Genomic DNA, 26,858 nt, shown 5'->3' on the forward strand with positions numbered 1-26,858 from the left:
CCTGGTGGGTCTGTCCTGCTGGTGGGACAGGACATACCCAGGGATGGTGATGGAGGAGGTTGGGACTTTGGCTGAAAGGTATGATTCTGTGAGTATGACTATGTCAGGCTGTTGCTGGACTAGTCTGTGGGACAACTCTCCCAATTTTGACACAAGTCCCCAGATGCTGGTGAGGAGTACTTTGCAGGGTCGACTGGGCTGGGTGTGCCATTGCCGAGGTCGATGCCGGGTGGTCCGTCCGGTTTCATTCTCATTATGTTTTGTAGCAGTTAGTTACAACTGAGTGACTTGCTAGGCCATTTCAGAGGGCAGTTAAGAGTCAACCACATTGCTGTGGGTCTGGAGTCTTCTTCCGTGAAGACAGACACAAAGTATTTGTTTAATTTCTCTGCCATTTCCTTATTCCCCGTTATAATTTCTCCGGTCTCAGTCTGTAAGAGACCCACATTCACTAATCTTTTCCTTTTTACATACCTATAGAAGCTTTTAGTCTGTTTTTATGTCTCTCACTAGTTTACTCTCATATTCTATTTTCCCTTTCTTCATCAATTTCTTGGTCCTCCTTTGCTGAATTCGAAGATCCTCCCAATCCTCAGGTTTACTACCCTTTTAGGCAACATTATAAGCCTCTTCCTTTGATCTAATACTATCTTTAACTTCACTGGTTAGCCACGGTTGGACCACTTTTCCTGTGGGGTTTTTGAGCCTTAAAAGGAATGTATATTTGTTGTAAATTATATATTAATTCTTTAAATGCTAGCCATTGCTTGTCTACTGTCTTACCTTTTAATGTAGTTTCCCAATCTACCTTAGCCAACTTGCCCCTCATACCTACGTAGTTTGCTTTGTTTAGATTTAAGACCCTAAGTTTTGGATTTAACTAAATCACTTTCAAACTCAATATAAAATTCTATCATATTATGGTCACTCTTCCCCAAAGGCCCTTTTACTACAAGGTTATTAATTAACCTTTTGTCGTTGCACAATACTAGATCTAAAATAGCCTGTTCCCTAGTTGGTTCCTCAACATACTGATCTAGAAAATTATCTTGCATACATTCCATGAATTTGTCCTCCACACTATTACTGCAAATTTGGTTTGCCCAGTCTATATGTAGATTAAAGTCCCCCATAATTACTGTATTACCCTTGCTACATGCGCCACTAATTTCCTGATTTATACTCTGCCCTACATTACATCTATTGTTTAGGGGCCTATAAGCAACTCCCACCAATGTTTACAAAAGCAAAATACCACGGATGCTGGAAATCTGAAATAAAAACAGAAAATGCTGGAAATACTCAGCTGGTCAAGCAGCATCTGTGGAGAGAGAAACAGAGTTAATGTTTCAGGTCGATGACCCTTCGTAAGAACTGGAAAAAGTTGGAGATGTAACAGGTTTTTAAGCAAGTGTAAGGGCAGGGAGAGGGGAGGAAAGAACAAAAGGGAAGGTCTGTGATAGGATAGAAGGCAGAAGAGATTAAGAGACAAAAGGGATGATGGTGCAAAGCAAAAGGAGATGGTAATGGGGCAAGTTAAGAAACAAAAGATGAGTCTAGATGAAGTGTAAATGGCAAAGGCAGGATGATCAACAGCTGCCATGTGAGAGAGAGAAAAAATGATAGGGGCAGAGGTTATGGTCTGAAATTGTTGAACTCGATGTTGTGTCCAGAAGGCTGTAAAGTGCCTAATGAGGTGCTGTTCCTCGAGCTTACATTGAGCTTCATTGGAACAGTGTAAGAGGCTGAGGACGGAGAGGTCAGAGTGGGAGTGGAGCGGAGAACTAAAGTGACAGGCGACCGGAAGCTTGTCCCACCAATGTTTTCTGCCCCTTGCTGTTTCTTAGCTCCACCCAAACTGATTCTACTTCTTGATTTTTGGAGCCAAGATCCTTTTCTCTGCTGTCTTTATCCCATCCTTTATCAGGGCTACCCCTCCTCCTTTTCCATTTTGCCTATCTCTTCTAAAAGTTAAGTATCCTGGAATATTTAGTAATAGCTATTAAGATTAAACCTATTAATTTCTATCTGCGCTACTAATTCATCTATTTTGTTGCGCATGCTTTGTGTATTCAGATATAGTGCCTTTAGCTTGGACTTATTTCTATTTTTCCCTGATGTCACCTTAGTCACTGATGCCTTATTACCTTTGTTACTCTCTCTCTCCCTTCCTGACCCACTCTGCTTATTTTTACCCAAAACTCTGCTCTGCTCCAGAGCCTTGACATTTCTCTCGCTGCCTTTAAATTTACTCTTTCCTGAATTCTCCCACCTCCCCTTCATTAGTTTAATGCCATCTACTGCCCCAGTTATTTGGTTCACCAGGACACTGGTCCCAGCTCGGTTTAAGTGGAGCCCAACAGAACAGCTCCCTTTCCCCAGTACTGGTGCCAGTGGCCCATAAGCTGAAACCCCTTCCTCCCACACCATTCTTTGAGCCACGCATTTAAACCTCTAATCTGTTTGTCCCTATGCCAATTTGCACGTGGCTCAGGTAATAATCCAGAGATTATTACCTTTGAGGTTCTGCTTTTTAATTTGAATTATAGCTCCTCAAACTCCCTCAGCAGAACCTCATTCTTACTTCTACCTATGTCGGTGGTTCCTATGTGGACCACAATAACTGGATCCTCCCACTCCAAGTTCTCCACCAGCCGCGAGGAGATGTCTTTAACTCTGGCAGGCAACACAACCTTCGGAACTCTCGGTCGCGGCTGCAGAGAACAGTATCTAGCTCAGAGACTATATTGTCCCCTACCACAACTACATTCCCTTTCGCCCTCCCCCCCCCCCCCCCACTTGAATGGCCTCCTGCACCATGGTGCCATGGTCAGCTTGCTCAGCCATCCTGCAGGCTTTTCCCTCATCCACACAGGCAGCAAGAACCTTATACCTGTTGGACAAGGGCAAAGGCTGAGGGCTCCTCCAGCACTGCATCTGGGGTCCCCTTACCTGCCTGAGTTGTAGTCACACCCTTCTGTCCCTGACCACTAACCAGCCCTGTACCACTACCTAACCTAAGGGACTGCCTCCTGGGTCAAAGTGTCCAGGTAACTCTCCCCATCCCTGATGCCCCACAATGTCTGCACCTCAGACTCCAGCTCAAAAACTCTGAGCTGAAGTTCCTCAAGATGCAGGCACTTACTGCAAACATGGTTGCCAGGATCACAATGCTCTCCACAAACTCCCACATGCGACAGTTGCGGCACACCACCTGCACTGCCATCCCTATATGACCTTTTTTTATTTAATTAAATTTGTAATTAGGTAACTTAGCTTACAGTGTAGTTTCTTGATTACTTACTTGCTCTAGATTAAGTTATGGGTACTGAAATTAAATATCTACCTGTAACACAAAGCACTACAAATAGTGTAGGCAAAAAGCAGCAACTCCTTCCTCCCCTTCTCTGAATTCCCACTCTTTCCAAATAAGACACTATTTATGTACACTCCGTTTTAATTCCGCTCTGTGCAGACTGAGTTTTGGGTGACCTCAAGTTTATGGAGGGTAGAACGTGGGAGGCCAGCTAGGAGTGCATTGGAATAATCAAGTCTCGAGGTAACAAAGGCATGGATGAGTTTCAGCAGATGAGCTGAGGCAGGAGCGAGGTTACAGAGGTGGAAAAAGGCAGTCTCAGTGATGGTGCAGATATGTGGTCGGAGGCTCATCTCGGGGTCAAATATGACACCAAGGTTACGAACAGTCTGGTTCAGCCTCAGACAGTTGCCAGGGAGAAGATGGAGTCGGTGGCTAGGGAACAAAGGCGTTCGCCGCTGACCCTGAAGACAGCTGCCCACAAAGATCTTGCGATCTCTGTGGCGAGAAGTTTGCCTTTCTCGACGCGCAAGTCTAGTAGACTAGTGGGGAATCCCTAGTGCGAGCTGCTGTGATGTCAACAAGCTGTCTAAGCAGTCATAATGCAGAATTCTCCAGAGACAGGGAACTAGGAAGTGAAGAAGTTGCTTTTATTCACTTTTTTAAAGAATGTTAGAGAGCAAAACAAAGATTTGGGCTCTCACATGGGGAAAAGATAAACTTGAAATAAAGATGAACAAACTTTTAAAAATAATTTTTTTTTTAACCAAGTTTCTTAAAAATTGTAATTTTCATTATGGAGAAATGTAACACTCCACAAAATTTAAATGAGTTTTTCAGGGCCATAACGCTTGTTTAGCAGTCAATACGCTGTTAAAGCCAGTTACACCTAATCCAACAAGGCTCAACTTTTAATGGGGTATTTAACAGCGATATTACCGTGGAAAAGTCCAAATTTTTGTCAGTTTCATGGATTACCGGCTCAGCCAGTGTCGGAGCACTGAATGACTGACCGCAACTTCAAGATTTCCGCATTTAGATGCACATGCGCTACATCCTGAAGTTGCAGTCAGTTTCAAAGGAATAATAACAATGAATATTTAGTTGGAGGAAATTTCTGCTCATCCAGTATTGGATGTCAGACAAGCAGTCTGACAATTTAGAGACAGTGGAGGGTCGAGAGTGGTGGTGGTGAGGTAGCGCTGGGTGTCATCAGCGTACATGTGGAAAATGACGCTGTGTTTTAGGATGATGTCGGCAAGGGGCAGCATATGGATGAGAAATAGGAAGGAGCCTAGGATAGATCCTTGGGGGGACACCAGAGGTCACGATGTGGAAGCGGGAAGAGAAGCCATTGCAGGTGATTCTCTGGCTACGATTGGATAGATAAGAATGGAACCAGGCGAGTGCTGTCCCATCTAGCTGGACGAAGGTAGAGAAGCATTGGAGGAGGATGGTGTGGTCAACGGTGTCAAAAGCTGCAGACAGGTCGAGAATGACGAGGAGGGATTGTTTACCTTCGTCATACTCATAGGATGTCATTTGTGACTTTGATAAGAGCCGTTTCGGTACTGTGGCAGGGGTGGAACCCCGTTTGGAGGGATTCAAACATGGAGTTCCAGGAAAGATGGGCACGGATTTGGGAGGTGACAACACGTTCAAGGACTTGAGAGAAAAGGGAGGTTGGAGATGGAGGCGGTAGTTTGCAAGGACAGAGTGGTCAAGACTTGCGTTTTTGAGGAGAGGGGTGATGACGACAGATTTGAAGGAGAGGGGAAACAGTACCCGAGGCAAGAAAACCATTAACAATGTCATCTAACATGGGAGCAGTTGGGTGATCAGCAGTTTAGAGGGAATAGGGTAGAGGGAACAGGATGGCCTCATGAACAAGGTGAGTTCCAAGAGGGCATGAGGGGAGATAAAAGAGAAACTAGTGAAAGATGTGAGTTCAGGGTTGGGGAAGGGGGGAACCTTAGAGGAAGTTTGGCCCGGTGGGCTAGGGGGAAGGGAGGGAAGCGGCAGAGGCAGCTAATTGGATGGTCTCAATCTTATCTATGCCTTTGTTACTTCTAGACTTGACTATTCCAATGCACTCCTGGCTGGCCTCCCACATTCTACCCTACGTAAACTTGAGGTCATCCAAAACTCGGCCGCCCGTGTCCTAACTCACACCAAGCCCCGTTCACCCATCACCCGTGCTCGCTGACCTACATTGGCTCCTGGTTAAGCAGTGCATTGATTTCCAAATTCTCATCCCCGTTTTCAAATCCCTCCATGGCCTCGCCCCTTCTCATCTTTGTAATCTCCTTCAGCACCCCCCACCCCCCCGGCAAAAAGAGATATCTGCGCTCCTCTAATTCTGCCCTCCTGAGCATCCCTGATTATAATCGCTCAACATTTGGCGGCCATGCCTTCTGTTGCCTAGGCCCTCAGCTCTGGAATTCCCTGCCTAAACCTGTCCGCCTCACTACCTCTCTTTCCTCCTTTAAGATGCGCCTTAAAACCTACCTCTTTCACCAAGCTTTTGGTCAGCAGCCCTAATTTATCCTTATGCGGCTCAGTGTCAAATTTTTTGTCTTAAAATACTCCTATGCAGCACCATGGGGCATTTTACTACATTAAAGGCGCTATATAAATACAAGTTGTTGTTGGTGACAAGGAAGTCCATGAGCTCCTCACATTTGTTGGAGGAGACGGGGAGAGGGGTTTAAGACAACGATTTGCAGTAGAGGAAAGAAGCTGGGGGCTATCTTTGCATTGCAGGATGATTTTGGAATAGTGAGCAGTATTAGCAGATGGGAGCAGGACCCGATAGTGCTTTATGTGGTCCAGCCAGATCTGGCGGTGAATGGCTAAACCAGTTGTCGCAATATCCGTTCAAGTCTGCATCCCTTGGATTTAAGGGAGCGGAGATGAGGGCCGTACCAGGGGGAGGAGAGAGAAGGGGAGGGAAGGGAATGAGCAATGGCTTTAATGGGGGCTAGGGCAAAGGTGGAGGGGAGGGTGTGATTGAGCAGATCTGCAGCTGCAAAAACATGGCAAATGGAGGGCCAAAGGCTTGACAGTTGTGATTTTGAAAGTGCAGTTGTAAGTGAATTTTTTCCAGGAGTGGACACAGAAGGAAGTAGGGTTAGGAGGGGGAAGGGGATGTGGGTGAAGAGCGATACAAGGAAGTGATCAGAGATGGCCTTATCTGTGATTGACACGATGAGAGTAGCAAGGCCACGTGAGATGGCAAGGTCAACGGGGTGGGGAGTTTAGATGGAGGGAGTGATAAGGGCGGATAGAAGGGCAGTGAACTCAGATGAGAGAGAGAGCGCATGAAGTGGAGGTTGAAATTACCGGGGATGGGAAGTTGCTCAGTGCAGAGGCTGAGGAAGGAAACCAGTGAAGATGTCTTGGTGAGAACATTTTTATTGTACTTGGATGGGTGGTAGAGAACACTGCGGAGAGGGGAAATAGTTAGTGGATAATTCTCCTATTACTGGCTCAAAGTAGTATAAGAACCAGAGAGGACATCCATTGGTGGCAGAAGGAAAAAGTAGCAACACAATCACAGAACTTTAAATATCCACCTCAATGAAATAACTACAAAAAGAATCGACTAAACTCACCATATCAGTACCCAGGTCAATGCAGAGGATAGTGACTGTTCCGAGTGGCAGTGGGACGTTCGCAATGATGAACACCAGAAAAGGTGTGATTTCAGGAATATTACTGGTTAAGGTGTAAGCAATGGATTTCTTTAGGTTATCAAAAATCAGGCGACCTGTGAAACGATCACATCAGAATTTGGAGAAGCAATTAAAAATAAACACTTTATCTGTACAAACTCGGCTCTGGATTTTGTATTTCTTACAAAACAGCAAGGTGTTCCAAAAACATTTGAGGAGAACTGGCACTTATACGAAACACCATGACAAGATAGGTCACTGAATTCCTAATCTTAAAAAATGCACAATTATTCAGCTCAAGGCACAAGACTAAAAAAAGTTGAAATATTAAAAAGCATGCCTAGACAGCCTTTTGTACTATCAAATCAAGATTCATATTTCTTTCTCTTCCAACTTTCTGCCCTTGCCCTTCCTCTCAAGGTGGTAAGTTATGCTGGGGTACATGCCCACAGCTGGCAGCAGCCCTTCAGTACCTCAGCGAGAGGCCATTCTTCACAAGCCTGGATAGCTGAGTATCAACAAGTTATCTGATCAATGAAGCATCACAGCCGAGTCAATGTTATTCTCATTAAATCGCCACATGCGCGCTTTTAGCAGAGTTACTGAACACACAGCAGGAGCAGCAACCCTGCCGATTGATTTCCACCCCACCTTACTGAAGCCTGGAACACCATTAATATCCCACCACAACCCAAGCTGCAATTAGCTAACTTAGATAAGGAGTTGAATTTTGTGCTTTCTGTTTTAAGTATTTTCTACTCAAGTCGAGCAACTAGAATGCATTTGTTAGCAGTGGACTAAAAATAAAAACTACAAGTGCTGTAAATCTGTAATAAAAATGGAAAGTGCTAGAATAAATAGTTCTTTTCAAATGCTGATGGACCCGTTGTGCACTTCTAGCATTTTCCATTTTTATGTTTGAATTGGAGAAGACCCAAACACCAAAACTTTGTCATCAACCCAAAATACTTCCCTCACCTTCTTCCACACCAGTGACAATAGAGGCAAAGTTATCATCTAGTAGGATCATGTCAGCAGCTTGCTTGGACACATCAGAGCCAGCAATACCCATAGCAACACCAATATCAGCCTTCTTCAGGGCAGGCGAGTCATTCACACCATCACCTGTCACAGCTACAATGGCACCCTGCAGAAACATCAATCAAAATATTATCAAACTACAGGAAACTGTGTGTTATCCGGAGGCTAAATGCCCAGCAAGCTCGAGCCACCGGCAAAAATCAGGAGCCGTTTTGTTAGGTTTATTTTCGAGGTTTTTTTTCTTCTCGTGGCTTTTCCAAACAGTCAGGCTCTGGAAAGTCTCTCTGAAGCTGTTGCTAAGCTAGAGACGCTTCCAAGGTACGGGCCGACTGTTTAGAAGCTATTGCTAAGCAACAGTGTTTGTTGTCAGATACGGAGATGAAAAGCTCCGTACGCTTCAACATTAACGCTGGTGTGTCCGGCAGTTTTGAGGGAACAGCAACAGCTCGGTGCCGGATAGCACAAAGTTTCCTGTACTGTGTATTTAAAAAATCTGCCAACTACCTGATTACAGGAAACTTTCTGGTATCCGGCACTGACGGGACCGAGCTGGTGCCGTTAGATCAAAACTGCTGTATAAACCAGCTGCAATGTTAAAACATAGAGCTTTTCAGCTCCGTGTGAATCAACAAACCCTGTTGCTTAGCAACAGCTTCAAAACAGTCGGCTACAGCTGCAAGCGTCTCTAGCTGAAGCTGTTGCTTAGCTACAGACCTTGCAGAGCCTGACTGGGAAAAAAAAAAAGCAATGAGAAGTAAAAAAACTTATAGAAAACGGCTCCTGAATTTTGCTGGTAGATAGAGCTTTCCGGACTTTTAACCTCTGGTTAAACGAAAGTTTCCTGTAATACAGCTTTATACCTCATCCTTAGAACCAGCTTTAACCTTTTCAAACTCTCAATCTTTCATAATTACCATAATTCTAAAGAGTTACGTTTTAGGGGGAAAACTCCAACTTTAATCCTCCCCCCGATGATTTTAAACTTTGCTGTGGAGGTCATCAACTCTATGAACTACACGCTCCTAATAAGTGTACGAGTTTACAACCCACCACCATCCTTGTGAAGCACTTCTCTATAAAGAATACTGTAGCACAAGGTTTTGGTCAGGATTTCCTGCCCTCCCTCCAACTTTTTGACAGAACTGGGGCGAGTGGGAAATCTGCCTGGGACACCATCTGCCCCTATTTACACACATCCACCCATATTTCCTGCACACAGGGATCGACAGGACTTCATTTATAAGCATATACTAATGAGGAAAATAGATCATTTGATGTATTTCCCAACATTTTCATTAGAGCAACACTAGACACGAGGGGCACCTGTTCATCCATGGTGTTAAGCACTGCTAGGTGGAGGAGGGATTGGTTTTCTTTTTAATCCAGAAAGCCTGTGCAATTGATCTCATAGGCCTGGGAAGCCAAATTCAATTTTAAAAAATCATAAGTTTTACCAGCAGCCTAGAGGCTGCTGGCCAAGCTGCACTGCAGCATGGCTTGGGAGCCTATTGGAACCGTCGTCAGGCCCTATCCCAGGCTGGCTCTTCAGCAAAGGTTGGGATCTCACCAAAGTGATGTAAATGACTTAGGATGGAAAATGCGTCATCTATGCGGCAGGCAGAAGTCCTGCCACACCCAAGATATAGCCCAAGTGCAAAATCTAGGATTTAGTATCTAGCGTAAATTTAGAGAATGACATTTACATTGTATAAAACTGCATTGTACAAATTAATGCTATGGAGAGAGTGCAGCGAAGATTCACCAGACTGATACCTGGGATGGCAGGAATGACGTATGAGGAGAGATTGGGTCGATTAGGCTTATATTTGCTAGGGTTTAGAAGATTGAGAGGGGATCTCACTGAAACTTATAAAATTCTAACAGGACTAGACAGACTAGATGCAGGAAGGATGTTCCTGATGGCGGGGAGTCCAGAACCAGGGGTCACAGTCTAAGGATAAGGGGTAAGCCATTTAGGACTGAGATGAGGAGGAATTTCTTCACCCAGAGAGTGGTGAACCTGTGGAATTCTCTACCACAAAAGGCAGTTGAGGCCAATTCATTAAATATATTCAAGAAGGAGTTAGATATATTTCATAAGGCTAAAGGGATATGGGGAGAAAGCAGGGACCGGGTACTGAATTTGGATGATCAGCCATGATCTCATTGAATGGCAGAACAGGCTCGAGGGGCCGAATGGCCTACTCCTGCTCCTATCTTCTATGTTCAAAATAGAAGATCAATTACATTTGCTTTTTCCCCCTCTCAATAGTTAAGTGGAGTAGGTCACAAGATGACAAAATTCTGCACAAGTCATTTGGTGAGTGGGGAGGGAAAAAGAACTGCATCGCATTCCCAAGTGTAACAGTTTCCTACCTGTCGTTGACAGCCCTCCACAATGATCAGTTTCTGTTGTGGAGAAGTTCGAGCGAAGACTATCTCTGTATGATAGTGTAAGATGTCATCCAACACTTCTGGGCTCAAATCTTTGAGATCTGAGCCATGGATAACGCAAGCTTTGGCATCCCTGAGTCACAAAAAGTGCAACATGAGGCTCAGTAACAGCAATATTTTCAGAATCTGTTGGTGATCATCATTCATGTGTGAACCTAGGTTGTGATTATTGGGCTATCCAACCATAGAAAGAGCCGCAGATGAGCCCGATTTTATCCTCAGCTCACATTCAAAAATGCTCATTTTCCAGTCATTGGATAGCAATTAGAAGCAAGCATCCCGGCCAATTCCCCCCCGCCCTACCATCCAGCTTTAGGGCAGAGTCCAATTTTAACTTCAGTGCTGCTACCCAGAGATCAGCTAACTCAGTATAGGTCAGGGGTTGAATCTGTTACCTTATGATCTGTTGGACCCAGTTACCTGGGCCTTTATTTTTTAAGTCATTGGAGTCGTCGCGAGTTTCAAATGATAGAACACTTGGAGCTCGCTCCTCAAGTGGCTCTCGGGAAAAGAGAAACATTTTGCCACATAGAGCAGAAGAATCCAGGTTCCATGCCCATCCAGTGAGGAGTTAGTCAATCTCAGCCAGGGTAGCAGCAACGATATTACAATTGGCCTCCACAACACAGAACTATGAAAGAAAAATCAACCAGTATTTCAGCTTCTGATGGATTGCTTACCTGGGATTAACCTGATTAATGGGAATGTTCAGACGAGCAGCAATGTCTTCTACAGTCTCATTTCCTTCTGAGATGATACCCACACCCTTAGCAATGGCTTTAGCAGTGATTGGATGGTCACCAGTTACCATTATAACCTATAAAGTACAAATTCAAAATATGAATCAGGAAACAAAATAAAATGACAGCATCTATCTCAAAGGATCCTACCTCTACACATCCTCTCCATAGAGATAACTGCAGCAGTCTACAGGCATCTCAAAAAGCTTTTGACAAGGTGCCACACAATAAGCTACTTTATAAGATAGAGCCCTATGGAACTGGAGGACAGATCTTGGGTTGATTAAGGAATTGATTGCATTTTTGCAGGCAGGTTATCAATGGTAGCAGCTCTGTGTTACCAATAGTGCCCTGCATGGATTGGTGTTTGAACAGTTATTCTTCATAATCTTTGTTAGCAATCTGGATGACTGCTTTGGGAGAATTGACCACAAGTTCCCAATGATACAAAGACTTTATAACCTTGGGGGAGAAGAAATAACTAAAATTAGATCTAGAGGTGATGGTGAAAATGGGCACACGTCTGACGGATGTCATTTAATATAGATAAATGTAGTGTAATGGATGTCGGTTGGGTTAATCTCAACCATGTATATAACATGTAGGGTTCCAAAGTAAGGTCTGTTGAGCAGGAAAGTGATCTAAGTGTTATAGCACATAAATCTCGAAAGGCTCACGACCAGAAATATGAGGCTATAGCAAAAGCAAACAGTATTTGGATGTATTGTCAGGATGATCAATATAAAGCAAAAAGCACCCCAATGTGTCCAGTTTTTGTCCTTTCACATGATAGGTGATACAGGCCCTAGAAATGGTTCAGAAGGGCCACTAGATTAAAACCCCTTAGTAATCATGGTCAGCTTAGAGTTGGCTCTTTTTCTTTAGAAAAGCATAAATGTTAGAGCTTCATTTCTGTGCAATTATCACGTGGCTAACCTCTAGCTGAGCAATATGTAAAGCAAAGTTGCAAAGCTTGTCTTAAATTAGTTTCCAACACTTTGGTGCAACTCAGATGAGTCATTTTACCTTGATCCCAGCACTTCTGCACTTGCCAACAGCATCTGGTACAGCAGCACGGGGTGGATCAATCATAGCCATCAGCCCAACGAAGCAGAGATCAGTTGTGGGGAAATTGGGTTCATCTGCGTCAAACTGATATCCTTCGTTATACTTATCCTCAGGCAGTGCGAAATGGCAGAACCCTACAAGAGAATAATGGGAGTTCAGCAGGGAAAACTTCACTTAATTTCTGCATAATCTAGAAAGACAAATACCTTCAGATCAGCTTAATTCATCTTCTCTGAAGACCATCTTATTTAGAAGGCAATGGTACCTGTAAAGCTGATGTGGTACAGTGAGTTAGCATTCTGTGTTCTTCTCTGGGATGTGGATTGAAGTCCACCTCAGACAGGACCTAAAGTCTTCTCTGCCAGATGTCCGATCCTATATACGTTCAATTTAGGTAGTCTAGACATAGCCCCCAGCAGGTACAGGTACAAGACCACATTACATAACCACTTCCAATTTGTAATATTTCAAAAAGTCACAAAAACATTTGCCTACATAACATTCACTGCATATTAAAAAGCAATCCATTATGCAAATGCTTTGAGATGTCTTGATCTAAAAGATGTTATTACAACTGCAAGTATTAAAATATAGGTTTTAAAAACTGACCAATTTCCCCAAAACGCCAGCTGATTTTCCTCTCTGGCCTGATTGCGGAGGTCAAACGTGACGATCCCCATCCCGTCTTAGATCAGATAATGCGGCAGTCTAGGAATTAAATCTGCAACTTTGTGTGGCTGTTACTCACTGTCTTAACCTCAGGGTAATCAGCTGTAAATTATTTTGTTTTAAGAACATTTAAAAGAATGAAACACATCATTTTCCTACATTTAAGATTCAATGTCTGACTGTGCTCAAATGCTCTCCATATTTGTGCCATTACCTCCTTCACCACTCTTTCCCACCCACCCCACCTCCCAGACCCAAGTTTCATTCCTTACCTAGCACTCGCTCTCCCAAGCCACCCAGTTCCAAGTAAGCATTCTGGAATCCCTCCTTCATCTCCTCTTTCAATGGCTCCTCTGCACCATTCAGAAGGATAGTGGAGCAACGGTCTAGGATTCGTTCTGGTGCTCCCTTCATCACCAGCAGATAGCGACTCTCACTGGATTTTTCGTTCTCATGGATAGATAGCTGAGGGCAAAATTGTTGAAACTTAGAACAGTCAAGAATGTTTCTAAAATGCATCTGCTAAGAATTGTTACACAGAAAATCTCAATAACCAGTTCCCCAGATGAGAATTTATTTAACCTCACCAGACACAATTAAACTCTTACAAGACAATTTTTTTGGAACTGAGAAACAGAACAAAGAACAGACAAAATAGAACAAGTCTACTTGAAATAAAAGCCCTTTTGTTCTTAAACAGAAATGTAGTTCAGACACACTGCAATCCTGAAAAGGATTACTGCACCTGAATAATGTTAAGAAAAATTGCATTTAAAAAACAGTACTGTTTTGTTATTTCTACCCACAAGGCCAGCTCAGTTATCTGTATAAATAAATTTAAATATAACTGGATATCCCAGATTATAAAAGGGTCTCTTTACCCCAATCCAGACACACTAAAATTAATTTGTGCTGGATTATTAACTTTAGGCAAGAGATGCTCACCTCCACCACCACATACTATTTGATGTTGTTGGAAGAAGTACCTGATCTTTAGTCTCCTCTCCTCAATAATTAGCAACGACTGCTACACAGGCCCACCCTCAAAAACCTTTATTTGATCCCCTCCACTTAGCAGCCTACTTGTTTCCTGGGCCTCCCCAAAACTAGTGTTCAACTCTGTTGAATTTCCTCTGTACCTGATACTTATTGGTGGAGTTGAATGGAATTTCCATAACTTTTGGGTTGCGGTCCCTCGTTTCCTGAACTGATCCACAACACAGTTCAATACACTTCAGGAGGGCAGATTCAGAGGCATCCCCAGCAACACTTCGCTACATGAAAATAGAAAGCACAATTATTGGTGGCCAATTTATCCTGACAATAAATATCTGCACTCAATGGGCATAAGCAAAACCCTAAAGTGCTTTCTCTCAAGAAATCCCCATTACTCAAACTGAAATGTGGTAGTACATCAAGATGGTTTCACGACATATTCATGAATTTAGGAGTTTTTCATATTTAAATATCCAGCACCACAGGCTATTACCTGGCATATAACACACAAACATGTGCAAGATTACACCAACAGTAGGCAAATAGGAATAATAAAATGCAGAGCCTAAAGCTGCCTTTACATCAGCACCACTTAATTCAGATCCTGGCATTTATGCTGCTAAATCGGTCTCTCTTACCCCAGTGGCACATTCATTAACTTTGAGAGTCTGCAAGTCTGCTACAGAGGTAAGGGAGTGGTATTTAGCAGTTTAAAGAGAGCAGCTCATGGCTGCCACACTGCAGGAATCTGAATTAAAACAGTATCAATATAATAGCATCTCATCAGTCTGCGTAAAATCCAAATTAAAAAGGTTTAAGTTTGGAATCACTTTCAGGAGGCCATTTCTTATTAAATCTCCCAACACCACAATTTTACTGTTTAGAACATTTTGAAAGTAACAACCAACTTAAACCCAGATCCTCCTTGCAGTAAGCACCATTATGGTTCTGAGATACTTACTTAACCAGAACCTGCCAAACAGTCCTCAAATTTGAGCTGCACTGTGTTGTAACCATAGAATTTCCACGCTTGAGAGCACAGGTCTGAAACCATTGGAATTCATGTCACAAAATTAAACTCACCTTCAGGATGGGCAAATTGTCTTGTCCTGCCTGGAAAACTGCCCGGTTGCACAACGCAGCAATACGGGACAGCGCAGACCAAGTGGCAGAAGTCTTGTCAAAAGCAGCACCTATAAAAGCCAGACATAGATAGTTGGGTTTCTATGATGCCACATTTTTACAATTTTAGAGTAAGCAAGATTTGTGCCATTTTATCTTCTGCAACTTTTAATCTTTTATCTGTAAGGCAAATGGTATGCTGGCCTTCATTACAAGAGGATTTGAGTACAGGAGCAAAGTAATCTTACTCCAATTATATAGGGCCTTGGTGAGACCACATCGGTGTACAATTTTGGTCTCCTTACCTAAGGAAGGATATACTTGCCATAGAGGGAGTGCAACGAAGATTCACGAGATTTATTTCTGGGATGGCGGGACTGTCGTATGAGAAGAGATTGTGTAAACTAGGCTTGTATTCTCTTGAATTCAGAAGAATGAGAGGGGATCTCATTGAAGCATACAAAATTATTACAGGGCTTGATAGGGTGGATGCTGGGAGAATGTTTCCCTTGGCTGGGGAGTCTAGAACCAGGGGCCACAGCCTCAGGATAAAGGGTAGGCCATTCAGGACTGAGATGAGAAGAAATTTCTTCACAGAGGGTGGTGAATCTTTGGAATTCTCTACCCCAGAGAGTTGTGGAGGCTCAGTCGTTGGGTATATTCAAAACAGAAGTCGATAGATTTTTGACTAGTAAGGGCATCAAGGGATATGGTGACAGGGCCGGTGAATGGAGTTGAGGCAGAAGATCAACCATGATCTCATTGAATGGTGGAGCAGGCTTGAAGGGCCGAATGGCCTACTCCTGCTCCTATTTCTTATGTTCTTAGGAGATTGTTTAGCTGTGAGAACAACAAAAAGTGCTGGAAACACTCAGCAGGTCAGGCAGCATCGAGGAGAGAGAAGCAGAGTCAACGTTTCGGGTCCAACCCTTCGTCAGAACTGGAAAAGGTTAGGGAAGAGAGATTATTAAGCAGGGGCAGGGAGAAGGGGAGGAAAGAACAAAGGGAAGGTCTGTGATAGGATGGAAGGCAGGAGAGATTGACTGACAAAAGGGATGATGGTGCAAGGCAAAAGGAGGGGTAATGGGACAAGTTAAGAAACAAAAGATGGTTCTAGATGTCCTAGTAAAGGATCCCCTTGGAATGAGTGACCATAATATGGTTGAATTCCAAATTCAGTTTGAGGGTGAGAGATTTGGATCTCAAACCAGCCTACTGAGCTTAAATAAAAGGAGACTATGAAGGTATGAGGGTAGAATTGACTAAAGTAGACTGGGAAAACAGATTAAAGTGTAAGACGGTACAAGAGCAGTGGTCTACATTCAAGGAGATATTTCACATCTTTCAAGATAAATATATTCCACTGAGGAAAAAGGGAAGTAAAAGAAAAGACAGCCATCCGTGGCTTAGTAAAGTAATAAAGGATAGTATCCGACTGAAAACAAGGGCATATAAAGTAGCCAAATCTAGTGGGAGGGTAGAAGATTGGGAAGCATTTAAAAGCCAGCAAACAATAACTAAAAGATTAATTAAGAAAGGGAAGATAGACTATGAAAGTAAACTAGCAAAAAATATAAAAACAGATAGCAAGAGTTTCTACAGCTATATAAAAAGAAAAAGGGTGGCTAAAGTGAACGTTGGTCCCTTAGAGGATGGGACCGGGAAACTAGTGGTGGGGAACATGGAGATGGCAAAGACGCTGAACAAATATTTTGTATCAGTCTTTACAGTAGAGGACACTAAATATATCCCAACACTGGACAAACAGGGGGCAATGGGGGGGGGGGGGGAGGAGCTAAAGACGATTAAAATCACTAAGGAGATGGTACTCAGTAAAATAATGGGACTTAAGGCGGATAAATCCCCCGGACCTGATGGCCTACATCCTAGTGTCTTGAGAGAAGTGGCGGTAGGGATTGTGGATGCATTGGTGATTATTTTCCAGAACTCCCTGGACTCAGGAAAGGTCCCAGCAGACTGGAAAACTGCTAATGTAACACCCTTATTTAAGAAGGGAAGTAGACAAAAAGCTGGAAACTATAGACCAGTTAGCCTAACATCTGTGGTTGGCAAAATGTTGGAGTCCACTATTAAGGAAACAGTAACAGAGCATTTGGATAAACATAATTTAATAGGACAGAGTCAGCATGGTTTTATGAAGGGGAAGTCATGTTTGACAAATTTGCTCGAATTCTTTGAGGACGTAACATACAGGGTGGATAAAGGGGAACCAGTGGATGTAGTGTATTTGGACTTCCAAAAGGCATTTGACAAGGTTCCGCACAAAAGATTACTGATCAAGATAAATCACGGGATTGGGGGTAATATACTGGCATGGGTGGAAGATTGGCTATCTAACAGAAAACAAAGAGTTGGGATAAATGGTTCATTCTCGGGCTGGCAATCAGTAACTAGTGGTGTTCCACAGGGGTCAGTGCTGGGACCCCAACTCTTTACAATCTATATTAACGATTTGGAGGAAGGGACCGAGTGCAACATATCCAAGTTTGCCGACGATACAAAGATGGGAGGGAAAGCAGTGAGTGAGGAGGACATAAAAAACCTGCAAAAGGACATAGACAGGCTAAGTGAGTGGGCAGAGACTTGGCAGATGCAATATAATGTTCGAAAGTGTGAGGTTATGCACTTTGGCAGAAAAAATCAAAGAGCAAGTTATTATCTAAATGGAGAGAAACTGCAAAGTGCTACAGTACAAAGGGATCTGGGGGTCCTGGTGCATGAAACACAAAAAGTTAGTATGCAGGTGCAGCAGGTGATCAGGAAGGCCAATGGAATCTTGGCTTTTATTGCAAGGGGGATGGAGTATAAAAACAGGGAAGTTTTGCTGCAGTTATACAAGGTATTGGTGAGGCCACAGCTGGAATACTGCGTGCAGTTTTGGTTTCCATATTTAAGAAAAGATATACTTGCTCTCAAGGCGGTTCAGAGAAGGTTCACTCAGTTGATTCCGGAGATGAGGGGGTTGACGTATGAGGAAAGATTGAGTAGGTTGGGACTCTACTCATTGGAGTTCAGAAGAATGAGAGGCGATCTTATCGAAACATATAGGCCTAGAAATTCAGTATAGCCACTTTTGGGGCGGTAAAGTCGGGCGGTCGCTAAAGTTAGCGCCCGCCGGAAAGTGCAGGTCAGTTCGCCGAAATTCAGTAGATTTGGCCAAGAGTTTGGGCGAGCGCTGAAACTGGCGTTGCACTACTATCTTTAGGCGCTAAGCCGGCGGTGCGGACTGATAACGCCGAGGCCGGGCGCAGCGCAGGTGCGGTCATGTTTTGATTGACAGCAGACACCCTGACGCCGGCCAGCTCTTAAAGGGGGAAGGGTCGACTTGGTCTGCAGCCACGCCCTGGATAGTGGAGCCCTGCAGCTAGGCCTGAACACTGCTGGTGGACCCAAATAGCGCCTGAAGCCATGGAGAAGGCCCGTGAACGAGCGCAGCGCTTCTCCCAGCATGCTTTGAGGGTGCTGGTTAGGGAGTTGGAAAGGTACAAAGAGATCTTGTGCCCGGACAGTGGCAAGAAGGCTCCCAGGAGGCAGTACAGGAGAGCCTGGAGGAAAATCGCCCACAGGGTGTCAGTCAACAGCGATGTCCCCAGGACTGGTGACCAATGCCGCAAGAAGTACAACGACCTCACTCGGATGGTCAAGGTGAGTACCCTTTCCAGTGTCCTCCTCATCCTTGCATGTGCACCTCACATTATGGGCAAAGGGACCTCAAAGGCCTAATGGCCAGCCCTCCTCCCGCAGCTATGGCACTGGCATGATCCTCAATAGCACTTTCTGCACTTAACACACTGGCCAAGCTATTCCACCATGGGAGGCAGTGCACACAACAACAGGCCACCACACTGGCCAAGCTATTCCACCATGGGAGGCAGTGCACACAACAACAGGCCACCACACTGGCCAAGCTATTCCACCATGGGAGGCAGTGCACACAACAACAGGCCATCACAATGTACTTGGAGGCCGTCCTCTCTCTTGCAGGCCAAGATGGCCCGGAATTTGAAGAGCCAGAATGTCACCGGGGGAGGCCGTGCCCAGTTCCAGGAGCTCAGTGAGCTGGAGGAGAGCGTGGCTCGACTCATGCGTGGCCGGGTGACTGGCCCTGTTGCCATTGGAGATGCCGACCCTGTGCTGCGACCCAATGGTAAGGACATGACCGTTTGGACCTCTCTCGTTCCCCTAGCGCATCAGATCTACATCCTTTACCACTGTCCGACCAATGCGCTGAATGCCACCACTCATGCCTCCCTCGCTGACGCCCTGTCCTCACTCTAAAGCTACTCTTGTGCCTTCCTGCTTTCAGCTGGTGAGGAGGAGGTCCTTGAAGCTGAGAGTGCCAGTCCCTCGGAAGAGGAGGACGACGAGGACCAACAGGAAGGCGGCACATCGGGCGAAGCCTCATCCGCGCCAGGGGATGGCAATGGAGGGGAGACGTCTTGCCTGGAGGAGAGCCAGGGGGAAGTGCTGCAGGGGGGTGTAGCTCCTGGGCCCAGTGGCGTCCAGGCACGTGGGAAGGGTCGGGCAGAACGGCGGCCTTCTCCCCAGAGGGGGCAAGTGTTGCAGGGGAGGCCAGTTCCTGGGCCCAGTGGCGTCCAGGCACGTGGGAAGGGTCGGGCAGAACGGCGGCCTTCTCCCCAGAGGGAGAGTCCGGCCTCCAGTCCGGAGACGATCCTCGCCCAGGAGGTGCGCCTCCTAGGTGAAATGTCCGCGGATTCTGAGCGCCGCCACAAGGAGTTCATGGGGGTTGTGGGACAGTTGCCTCAGGCCATTGAGTCCCTGGCTCATAGTGTGGCCGCTTTCGGGGACTCACAGGCCAGGGGGTGTCGAACAACTCGCGGCAGCACAGGCCAGGGGTGTCGACCAACTCGCGGCAGCACAGGACAGGGGTGTCCAGCAACTCGCGGCAGCGCAGGACGCGAGTCGCGAGTCCATGAGTGGTGCCGTGCAGACACTCACTGATCTGATGCGGGCACAGACCAGGGCAGTTCGGGCACTCACTTCTGCCACACTTGCTGTGTCGCGAAAGCATCGCCAGGGCACCCGCCGCCCTGCTGCAGCACAGCGGTCTGGCCTCCACCAGATTGCTGCGCTTGCTGCACTGCCAGCCCGGCCGAGTGCCAGTGTCTCTGGCGACCAGCGAGCGCCTGGCATCAGCCAGCTTGCCCCCATTGCTGCAGCCGCCACTGCAACTCCCCCAGCCAAGGTGCGACGAGCTGCTGCAGAGACTGATGCTGCCCAGCCACAGTAGTCAGCAGCCGGCCCCTCCAGGGCCGGTCCTCGTCTAGGCCGACCCCCAAGGGCATCTGCCGTCACGCATTCTGCCCCTCAGGAGCCTTCCCCCAGCCTTGCAACACCCACAGGGCCCAGGTTGAGGCGGAGCAACAGGTCGGGCAGGGGCCGCACAAGGACTCGCCCTCTCGGCACACCCAGTAGTGTGTTGGCAACGGTTTTTTTTATATGGGGGTGTTTGTGTTGTGGGGGGGGCTTATTTTGGTAAGGCCGAGGATGAAGGCCAATTGGATGGGCAAGTTTTGTTATTCCTCCCCAGGTTGTGGGAGTGAGATATTTTTGTGACTGTTTTTTGGGGGTCTTGTCTGTTTTTCTGTTTCATGTGGGAAGGGCCCCGAGTTTGTTAAATAAAGCTTTTTATTTATTCAGCTTGTCCAGGTGTCATGTTTCCAGTGGTTGTTGCGTTAAGCGGCTGAGGGCTTGCGGAGCGGCTGCATTCAGGTGCGTTCATTGCCACAAGCCATTCCCTGACAGGGGGCCTAGAAGTGTCGTTCAATAAGCCGCCGGCGGACGGCCCTTGGACCTTGTGGCTCCCTCCTGGGCTGGTACTCCTCCTCCTCCTCCTGAGGTGGTGGTCCAACGTGAGGTGGCAGTGCCCGAGTCCTGCGGATAGCCAGGTTGTGCAGCATGCAGCAAACGACGACGAACTGGGAGACTCTATCCGGCGAATACTGTAGAGATCCGCCGGAGCGATCCAGGCAGCGGAACCGTTGCTTGAGGACGCCAATCGTTTGCTCTATGATGTTCCTTGTGGCTTGATGGCTTTCGTTGTATGCCTCCTCCGCAGGGGTCCTGGGCGCGCGGAGCGGGGTCATGAGCCATGTACACAAAGGGTAGCCCTTGTCCCCAATAAGCCATCCCCTTGGTGGAGGCTGTGCCTCGAACATGTCAGCCACAGTAGTCTGGCGCAGGATAAGTGCATCGTGGCTGCTTCCTGGAAAGCGGGCATTGACAGCTAGGATGCGCTGCCTGTGGTCACACACCAGCTGTACATTGAGGGAATGGTAGCCCTTCCGGTTGCGGTAATTCTCGGCATTGTCGATAGGTGCCCGCATAGCCACATGCTTGCAGTCAATGGCGCCCTGCACCATGGGGAAGTCCGCGATCCTGCCAAATCCGACTGCACGCTGCTCCTGCCTCTCTAGGGTCATGGGGAAGGAGATGAATTGGTGTCTCCTCGCGAAAAGGGCATCGGTGACCTGCCGGATGCAGCGATGCGCGACGAACTGGGAGATGTTCGCTATGTCCCCAGCAGCGGCTTGGAAGGAGCCGCTTGCATAAAAGTTCAGAGCCACCGTGACCTTCACTTCCACCGAGAGAGACGTCCTGCACATCAGCTGTGGACGCAGATCTCTGTGACGCAGCTGGCAGATCTCTGCAACCACCTCCCTTCTGAAGCGCAGCCTCTTAACAATGCGCAGCAGTCATGGTGAGATAGGACACCTGCTGCCGGTATTCCCTGAGTGGGTAAGGCCTACGTTGCCGACGCCTGATGGCCCCTCTGCGTCTAGGCATGGCTGGCCCTCTCACATAGCGTCTGCGAGCCCTTCGCACATAATGCTGGAACTGAGGGTTGGAACCCCATACAGCCCCCATAATAAACTTGCAAACAGTTAAATCACAATGATTCAAATTTCCAAGCTCTGGCCAGAAGCCAAAAATACCTCTCCTATGTTGTCCCAAATCAGTAAGCTCTGTTCCTTGGTCTCTGTCCAGAAATCCAAAGCACTGAAGTCATTGCAGCAAAATGGCTGGGCTTTATAGGTCAGTATAAGTGCCCTTTAATTAGCGCTCCCCGAGGCCCACAGGGCCTCTGTTGCGTTCCACTTCACAGTTCTTAACAGCACCACGCCCACATTGGCCGGGCGCCACTGAATTTCCGGTTTGGGGCGCACAAACAGCGTTGCACGACGAAATGACGTCATAAGCTGCGCGCGCAGCTGAGCGGGCGCAAACACTTTGCGCCGGCGCTAAATGTCAACTGAAGTTGGGCGTAGGCGCAGATCGTTCTGCGCCCGGGCGCTAAGTGCCTAGCGCTGCAAATCTACCCCTCTTATGGCGTTAGCGGCTGGCGAACGCAACTGAATTTCTAGGCCATAAGATTGTGAGGGGGCTTGATCGGGTGGATGCGGGGAGGATGTTTCCATTGATGGGTGAGACTAGAACTAGGGGGCATAATCTAAGAATAAGGGGCTGCCCTTTCAAAACTGAGATGAGGAGAAACTTCTTCACTCAGAGGGTAGTAAATCTATGGAATTTGCTACCCCAGAGAGCTGTGGAAGCTGCAACATTAAATAAATTTAAAATGGAGATAGACAGTTTCCTAGCAGATAAGGGAATTAGGGGTTACGTGGAGAGGGCAGTGAAGTGGACGTGAGTCTAGATTCGGATCAGCCATGATCCTATTGAATGGCGGAGCAGGCCCAAGGGGCCGTATGGCCTACTCCTGCTCCTACTTCTTATGTTATGTTCTTATTAGATGATGTGTGAATGATGATGGCAACAACATTAACAGCTACCACGTGAGGGAACAAGAGAAAAAAATATAAAGAAATACAGGAGCCAATTTATAGTCTAATCTATAGTTTAGCTGTGAGTTTTGTCTGGTGAAAAAGGAAAGACAGTTACCTCAGCTGAAAGCTTGTAAACTTCCCATGCATTACATAATCCCTCCATGCCAACATCTCAGAATGGTTAAGGCAATAACCTTAATTTGTGGTCTTGCTTCCGTCCCTCTTTCATACCCCATTACCAAAAATGACTGCTAACTTTGCAATAAATTACAATTAAAAATTTGGAAGCAGTCAAGAACTCACTTATACAACAGACAGCACTTGGTAAAAGACACACAGACACCTATGATTACTGGAAGTTATGGTGATTTCTCACCAACTAAATATGTGCACCAACTTGTCTCATGGAGATTTAAACAAGGAAGCCCACAACCTTTGAGGAACAGGTCTCCTTATCAAAAGAGATGCAGCCAGTGGAAGTTTATGCTTTGAAAGATACTGCACTTTGCACCCCCAAAAAAAAAATCTATTCCCCTAACCTGACTGGTTTTCAGTAGTGTCTGCTTCATGGATCTGGTTGTCAAACCACATGTGAGCGACAGTCATTCGATTCTGTGTCAGTGTTCCAGTCTTGTCAGAGCAGATAGTGGAGGTGGATCCTAGTGTCTCCACAGCTTCAAGATTCTTCACCAGGCAATTTTTCCGTGCCATACGTTTAGCAGTCAGGGTTAGACACACCTGGAGAGGAGACAGAATCGATCATTTGGGTAACTGCTTCAGACTGCCAATGTCACAACATATCAACTAATGTGCCCACTAGTGAATTAATTTCACTTATTACCGACCCCTTGGGATAATCGTCAAATCTTCCTTATCCTCCTTTTATTAAAAACCCCACAGTAAGTCTTTAAAAATCTACAAGACTTCTTACTTCACTAGACAAGGGACTCTGTGTCTATCTTATTTGCCTGGCCTCCCTGGGCATTTTCTCTCCATCTCTCAAAGATGCCCACTTGCGCTTTGAGATCAATGGAATGAAAACGGGGCGAGTTCTACAATGGGTGGGCAATCCGCTCCACCAAATTACTGCCTTGAAGATGAAAATGAACCCGTTGCGTGTAAAGCCATCTCGTACCGTGACAGTAGCGAGTAATCCCTCTGGCACGTTGGCAACAATGATTCCAATCAAGAAGATGACTGCTTCAAGCCAGCTGTATCCCAGGATGAGGGAAAGAATGAAGAAGGAAACACCAAGGAAGACCGCCACTCCAGTGATGATGTGGATGAAATGTTCGATCTCAATAGCAATTGGAGTTCGGCCCACCTCCAGTCCAGATGCTAGAGTGGCAATCCTACCCATGACAGTGCGGTCACCCGTACGGATGACAATACCTCGAGCAGTACCTACAAGAACAAGAAGTTTGACATCACTACTTTAAGAAAAAGAAGAAATAGTTCCATTTATATAGTGCCTTTGAAGACCTCAGGACATCCCAAAGCGCTAGCCAATTTTCACACAAGGCCCCACCACCATCAGCAATGAGATAAATTATCAGATCATTTTTGAGGGTGTTGGTTGAAGGATAAATGTTGGCCAGGACATCAGGAGACCTCCCTGCTCTTCTTTGAAAAATGCCATGGGATCTTTGGTCCACCAAAAGAACATGCAGTACTCCCTCAGTACAGCACTGAAGTGTCAGCCAGATTATGTGCTTATGTCTCAGTGTGGCTTGAACCCATGATCTTCTCACTCAGAGGCAAGAGTGGTAGCACTGAGCCAAGTCAGAGGCCAAAAACAAAATCATTCACTACTAACAAAAGAAATTTAGTCATACCTTCAACACAGTTGGTGGAGAAGAAAGCAATGTTTCGTGTCTCCAGGGGGTTTTCACTGGAAAGTTCAGGTGACCTAGTCTGAGGCTCAGATTCTCCAGTTAATGAGGAGTTGTCCACCTAAATGAAAACATAAAAATGCATTCGTTTTTGGGTAGGGTCAGATCAGTTTCATATGATTGGATTGTGAATTGGAATTCTAAATTCAGTCCAAAGCCACATTTATATCTTCTGCTCTTTGCAGGACAAATCCAGAGATATTTTCTTGTTGCACATAACTCAACCGAGAACATATATAGTTGCTAAACATAATTATTATGGTAATCAGGCGCACAACTAAACATAGGGAATACACTGGCTGTATACACCGACCTCTTACTTTGTTACAATGTGAGGCCTACCCTAGAGGCGGCGCTCTTCATTTTGAATTCAATCAGTTTGGAGCTTGCTCCAATGTTGGTCCCTCCATTCTAAAGGACACCGCAGATCAAGCGCATTAGAGTCTGTAGTCAGACTTGCTTCATTAATGTGATCACTTTACTTTTGAATGCTTCCTATGCAGTAGTGAGGGGGGGGGGGGGGGGGGGGTGGGGGGGGGAGGATCCCGTCTCCCACCTTCATTGCATTAGTCATACACACCTTGCAACCATGTGCAGAGATGATTCGCAAATCTGCAGGGACACGGTCACCACCTTTTACCTCCACCAGATCTCCAGCAACCACTAACTCAGCATTGATGGTACTCTTCTCCCCTTCTCGGATAACCAGGGCTTGCTAGAGTGGAGAGAAACAAAATCAAAATGTCACTGCAGACATACAACAGTCCTGATCTTAAACAAAGGCAATTACAATGGCACGAGGGCAGAACTGGCTAAAGTGGACTGGAAAAATAAATTAAAGGGCAAGACAGTTGAAATGCAGTGGTGGACATTTAAGCAGATATTTCATAACTCTCAACAAAAATATATTCCAGTGAGAAAGAAAGATTTTTAAGAGAAGGGAGCACCATCCGTGGCTAACTAAGGAAGTAAAGGATGGTATCAAATTGAAAACGAAGGCATACAATGTTGCCAAGATTGGTGGTAGGCCAGAGGATTGGGAAATTTTTAAAAACCAGCAAAGGATGACTAAAAAAGAGAGATGAATTATGAGAGTAAACTGGTAAGAAATATTAAAACAGATACTAAGCTTCTACGGGTATATAAAAAGGAAGAGGGTAGCTAAAGTAAATGTTGGTCCCTTAGAGGATGAGACTGAGGAATTAATAATGGGGAACGGGGAAATGGCAGAGACTCTGAACAAATATTTTGTATCTGTCTTCACGGTAGAAGACACCAACAACATCCCAATAATGGATAATCAAGGGGCCACAGGGAGGGGGGAACTAAAGACGATCACTATCACTAAGGAAAAAGTACTTGGTAAAATAATGGGACTGAAAGACGACAAGTCCCCTGGACCAGATGACCTGCATCCCAGGGTCTTAAAAGAAGTGGCTGCAGAGATAGTGGATGCATTGGTTGCAATATACCAAAATTCCCTGGACTCTGGTGAGGTCCCAGCAGATTGGAAAACCACAAATGTAACACCCCTATTTAAGAAAGGAGGGAGACAGAAAGCAGGAAACTATAGACCAGTTAGCCTAACATCTGTCATTGGGAAAATGCTGGAGTCCTTCATTAAGGAAGCAGTAGCAGGGCATTTGGAAAATCATAATGCAGTCAGCATGGTTTTATGAAAGGGAAATCATGTTTAACAAATTTGCTGGAGTTCTTTGAGGATGTAACGAGCAGGGTGGACAAAGGTAAACCAGTGGATTTGGTGTATTTGGATTTCCAGAAGGCATTCAATAAGGTGCCACATAAAAGGTTACTGCATAAGATAAGAGCTCACGGAGTTGGGGGTAATATATCAGCATGGATAGAGAATTGGCTAACAGGAAGCAGAGTCGGGATAAATGGGCCATTTTCCGGTTGGCAAACGGTAACTAGTGGGGTGCCACAGGGGTCGGTGCTGGGCCTCAACTATTTACAATCTACATGAATGACTTGGATGAAGGGACCGAGTGTAATGTAGCCAAGTTTGTGGATGATACAATGATGGGTGGGAAAGCAAGTTG

The 26,858-nt window shown here is 45.8% G+C and overlaps 1 protein-coding gene across 1 annotated transcript in view; it reads right to left on the reverse strand.

The window, feature by feature from the left end:
• Positions 1-26,858, reverse strand: part of LOC147107593 (sodium/potassium-transporting ATPase subunit alpha) — a 68,001-nt gene that overhangs the window by 20,132 nt on the left and 21,011 nt on the right. The window contains exons 6-17 of the mRNA XM_086006754.1: positions 25,379-25,513; positions 24,742-24,859; positions 24,042-24,310; positions 23,446-23,644; positions 15,042-15,151; positions 14,102-14,236; positions 13,235-13,427; positions 12,252-12,427; positions 11,166-11,302; positions 10,408-10,558; positions 7,969-8,137; positions 6,931-7,085 (exon numbers count right to left, since the gene is read on the reverse strand). Coding sequence (XP_085862880.1) covers positions 6,931-7,085; positions 7,969-8,137; positions 10,408-10,558; positions 11,166-11,302; positions 12,252-12,427; positions 13,235-13,427; positions 14,102-14,236; positions 15,042-15,151; positions 23,446-23,644; positions 24,042-24,310; positions 24,742-24,859; positions 25,379-25,513 — 1,947 coding nt within the window. The remainder of the gene's footprint in view (positions 1-6,930; positions 7,086-7,968; positions 8,138-10,407; positions 10,559-11,165; positions 11,303-12,251; positions 12,428-13,234; positions 13,428-14,101; positions 14,237-15,041; positions 15,152-23,445; positions 23,645-24,041; positions 24,311-24,741; positions 24,860-25,378; positions 25,514-26,858) is intronic.

This window comes from Somniosus microcephalus, chromosome 14 (genome assembly GCF_052327205.1).
Source record: "Somniosus microcephalus isolate GS21.2 chromosome 14, FLI_Smic_1.0, whole genome shotgun sequence".
NCBI classification, from domain to species: Eukaryota; Metazoa; Chordata; class Chondrichthyes; order Squaliformes; family Somniosidae; genus Somniosus; species Somniosus microcephalus.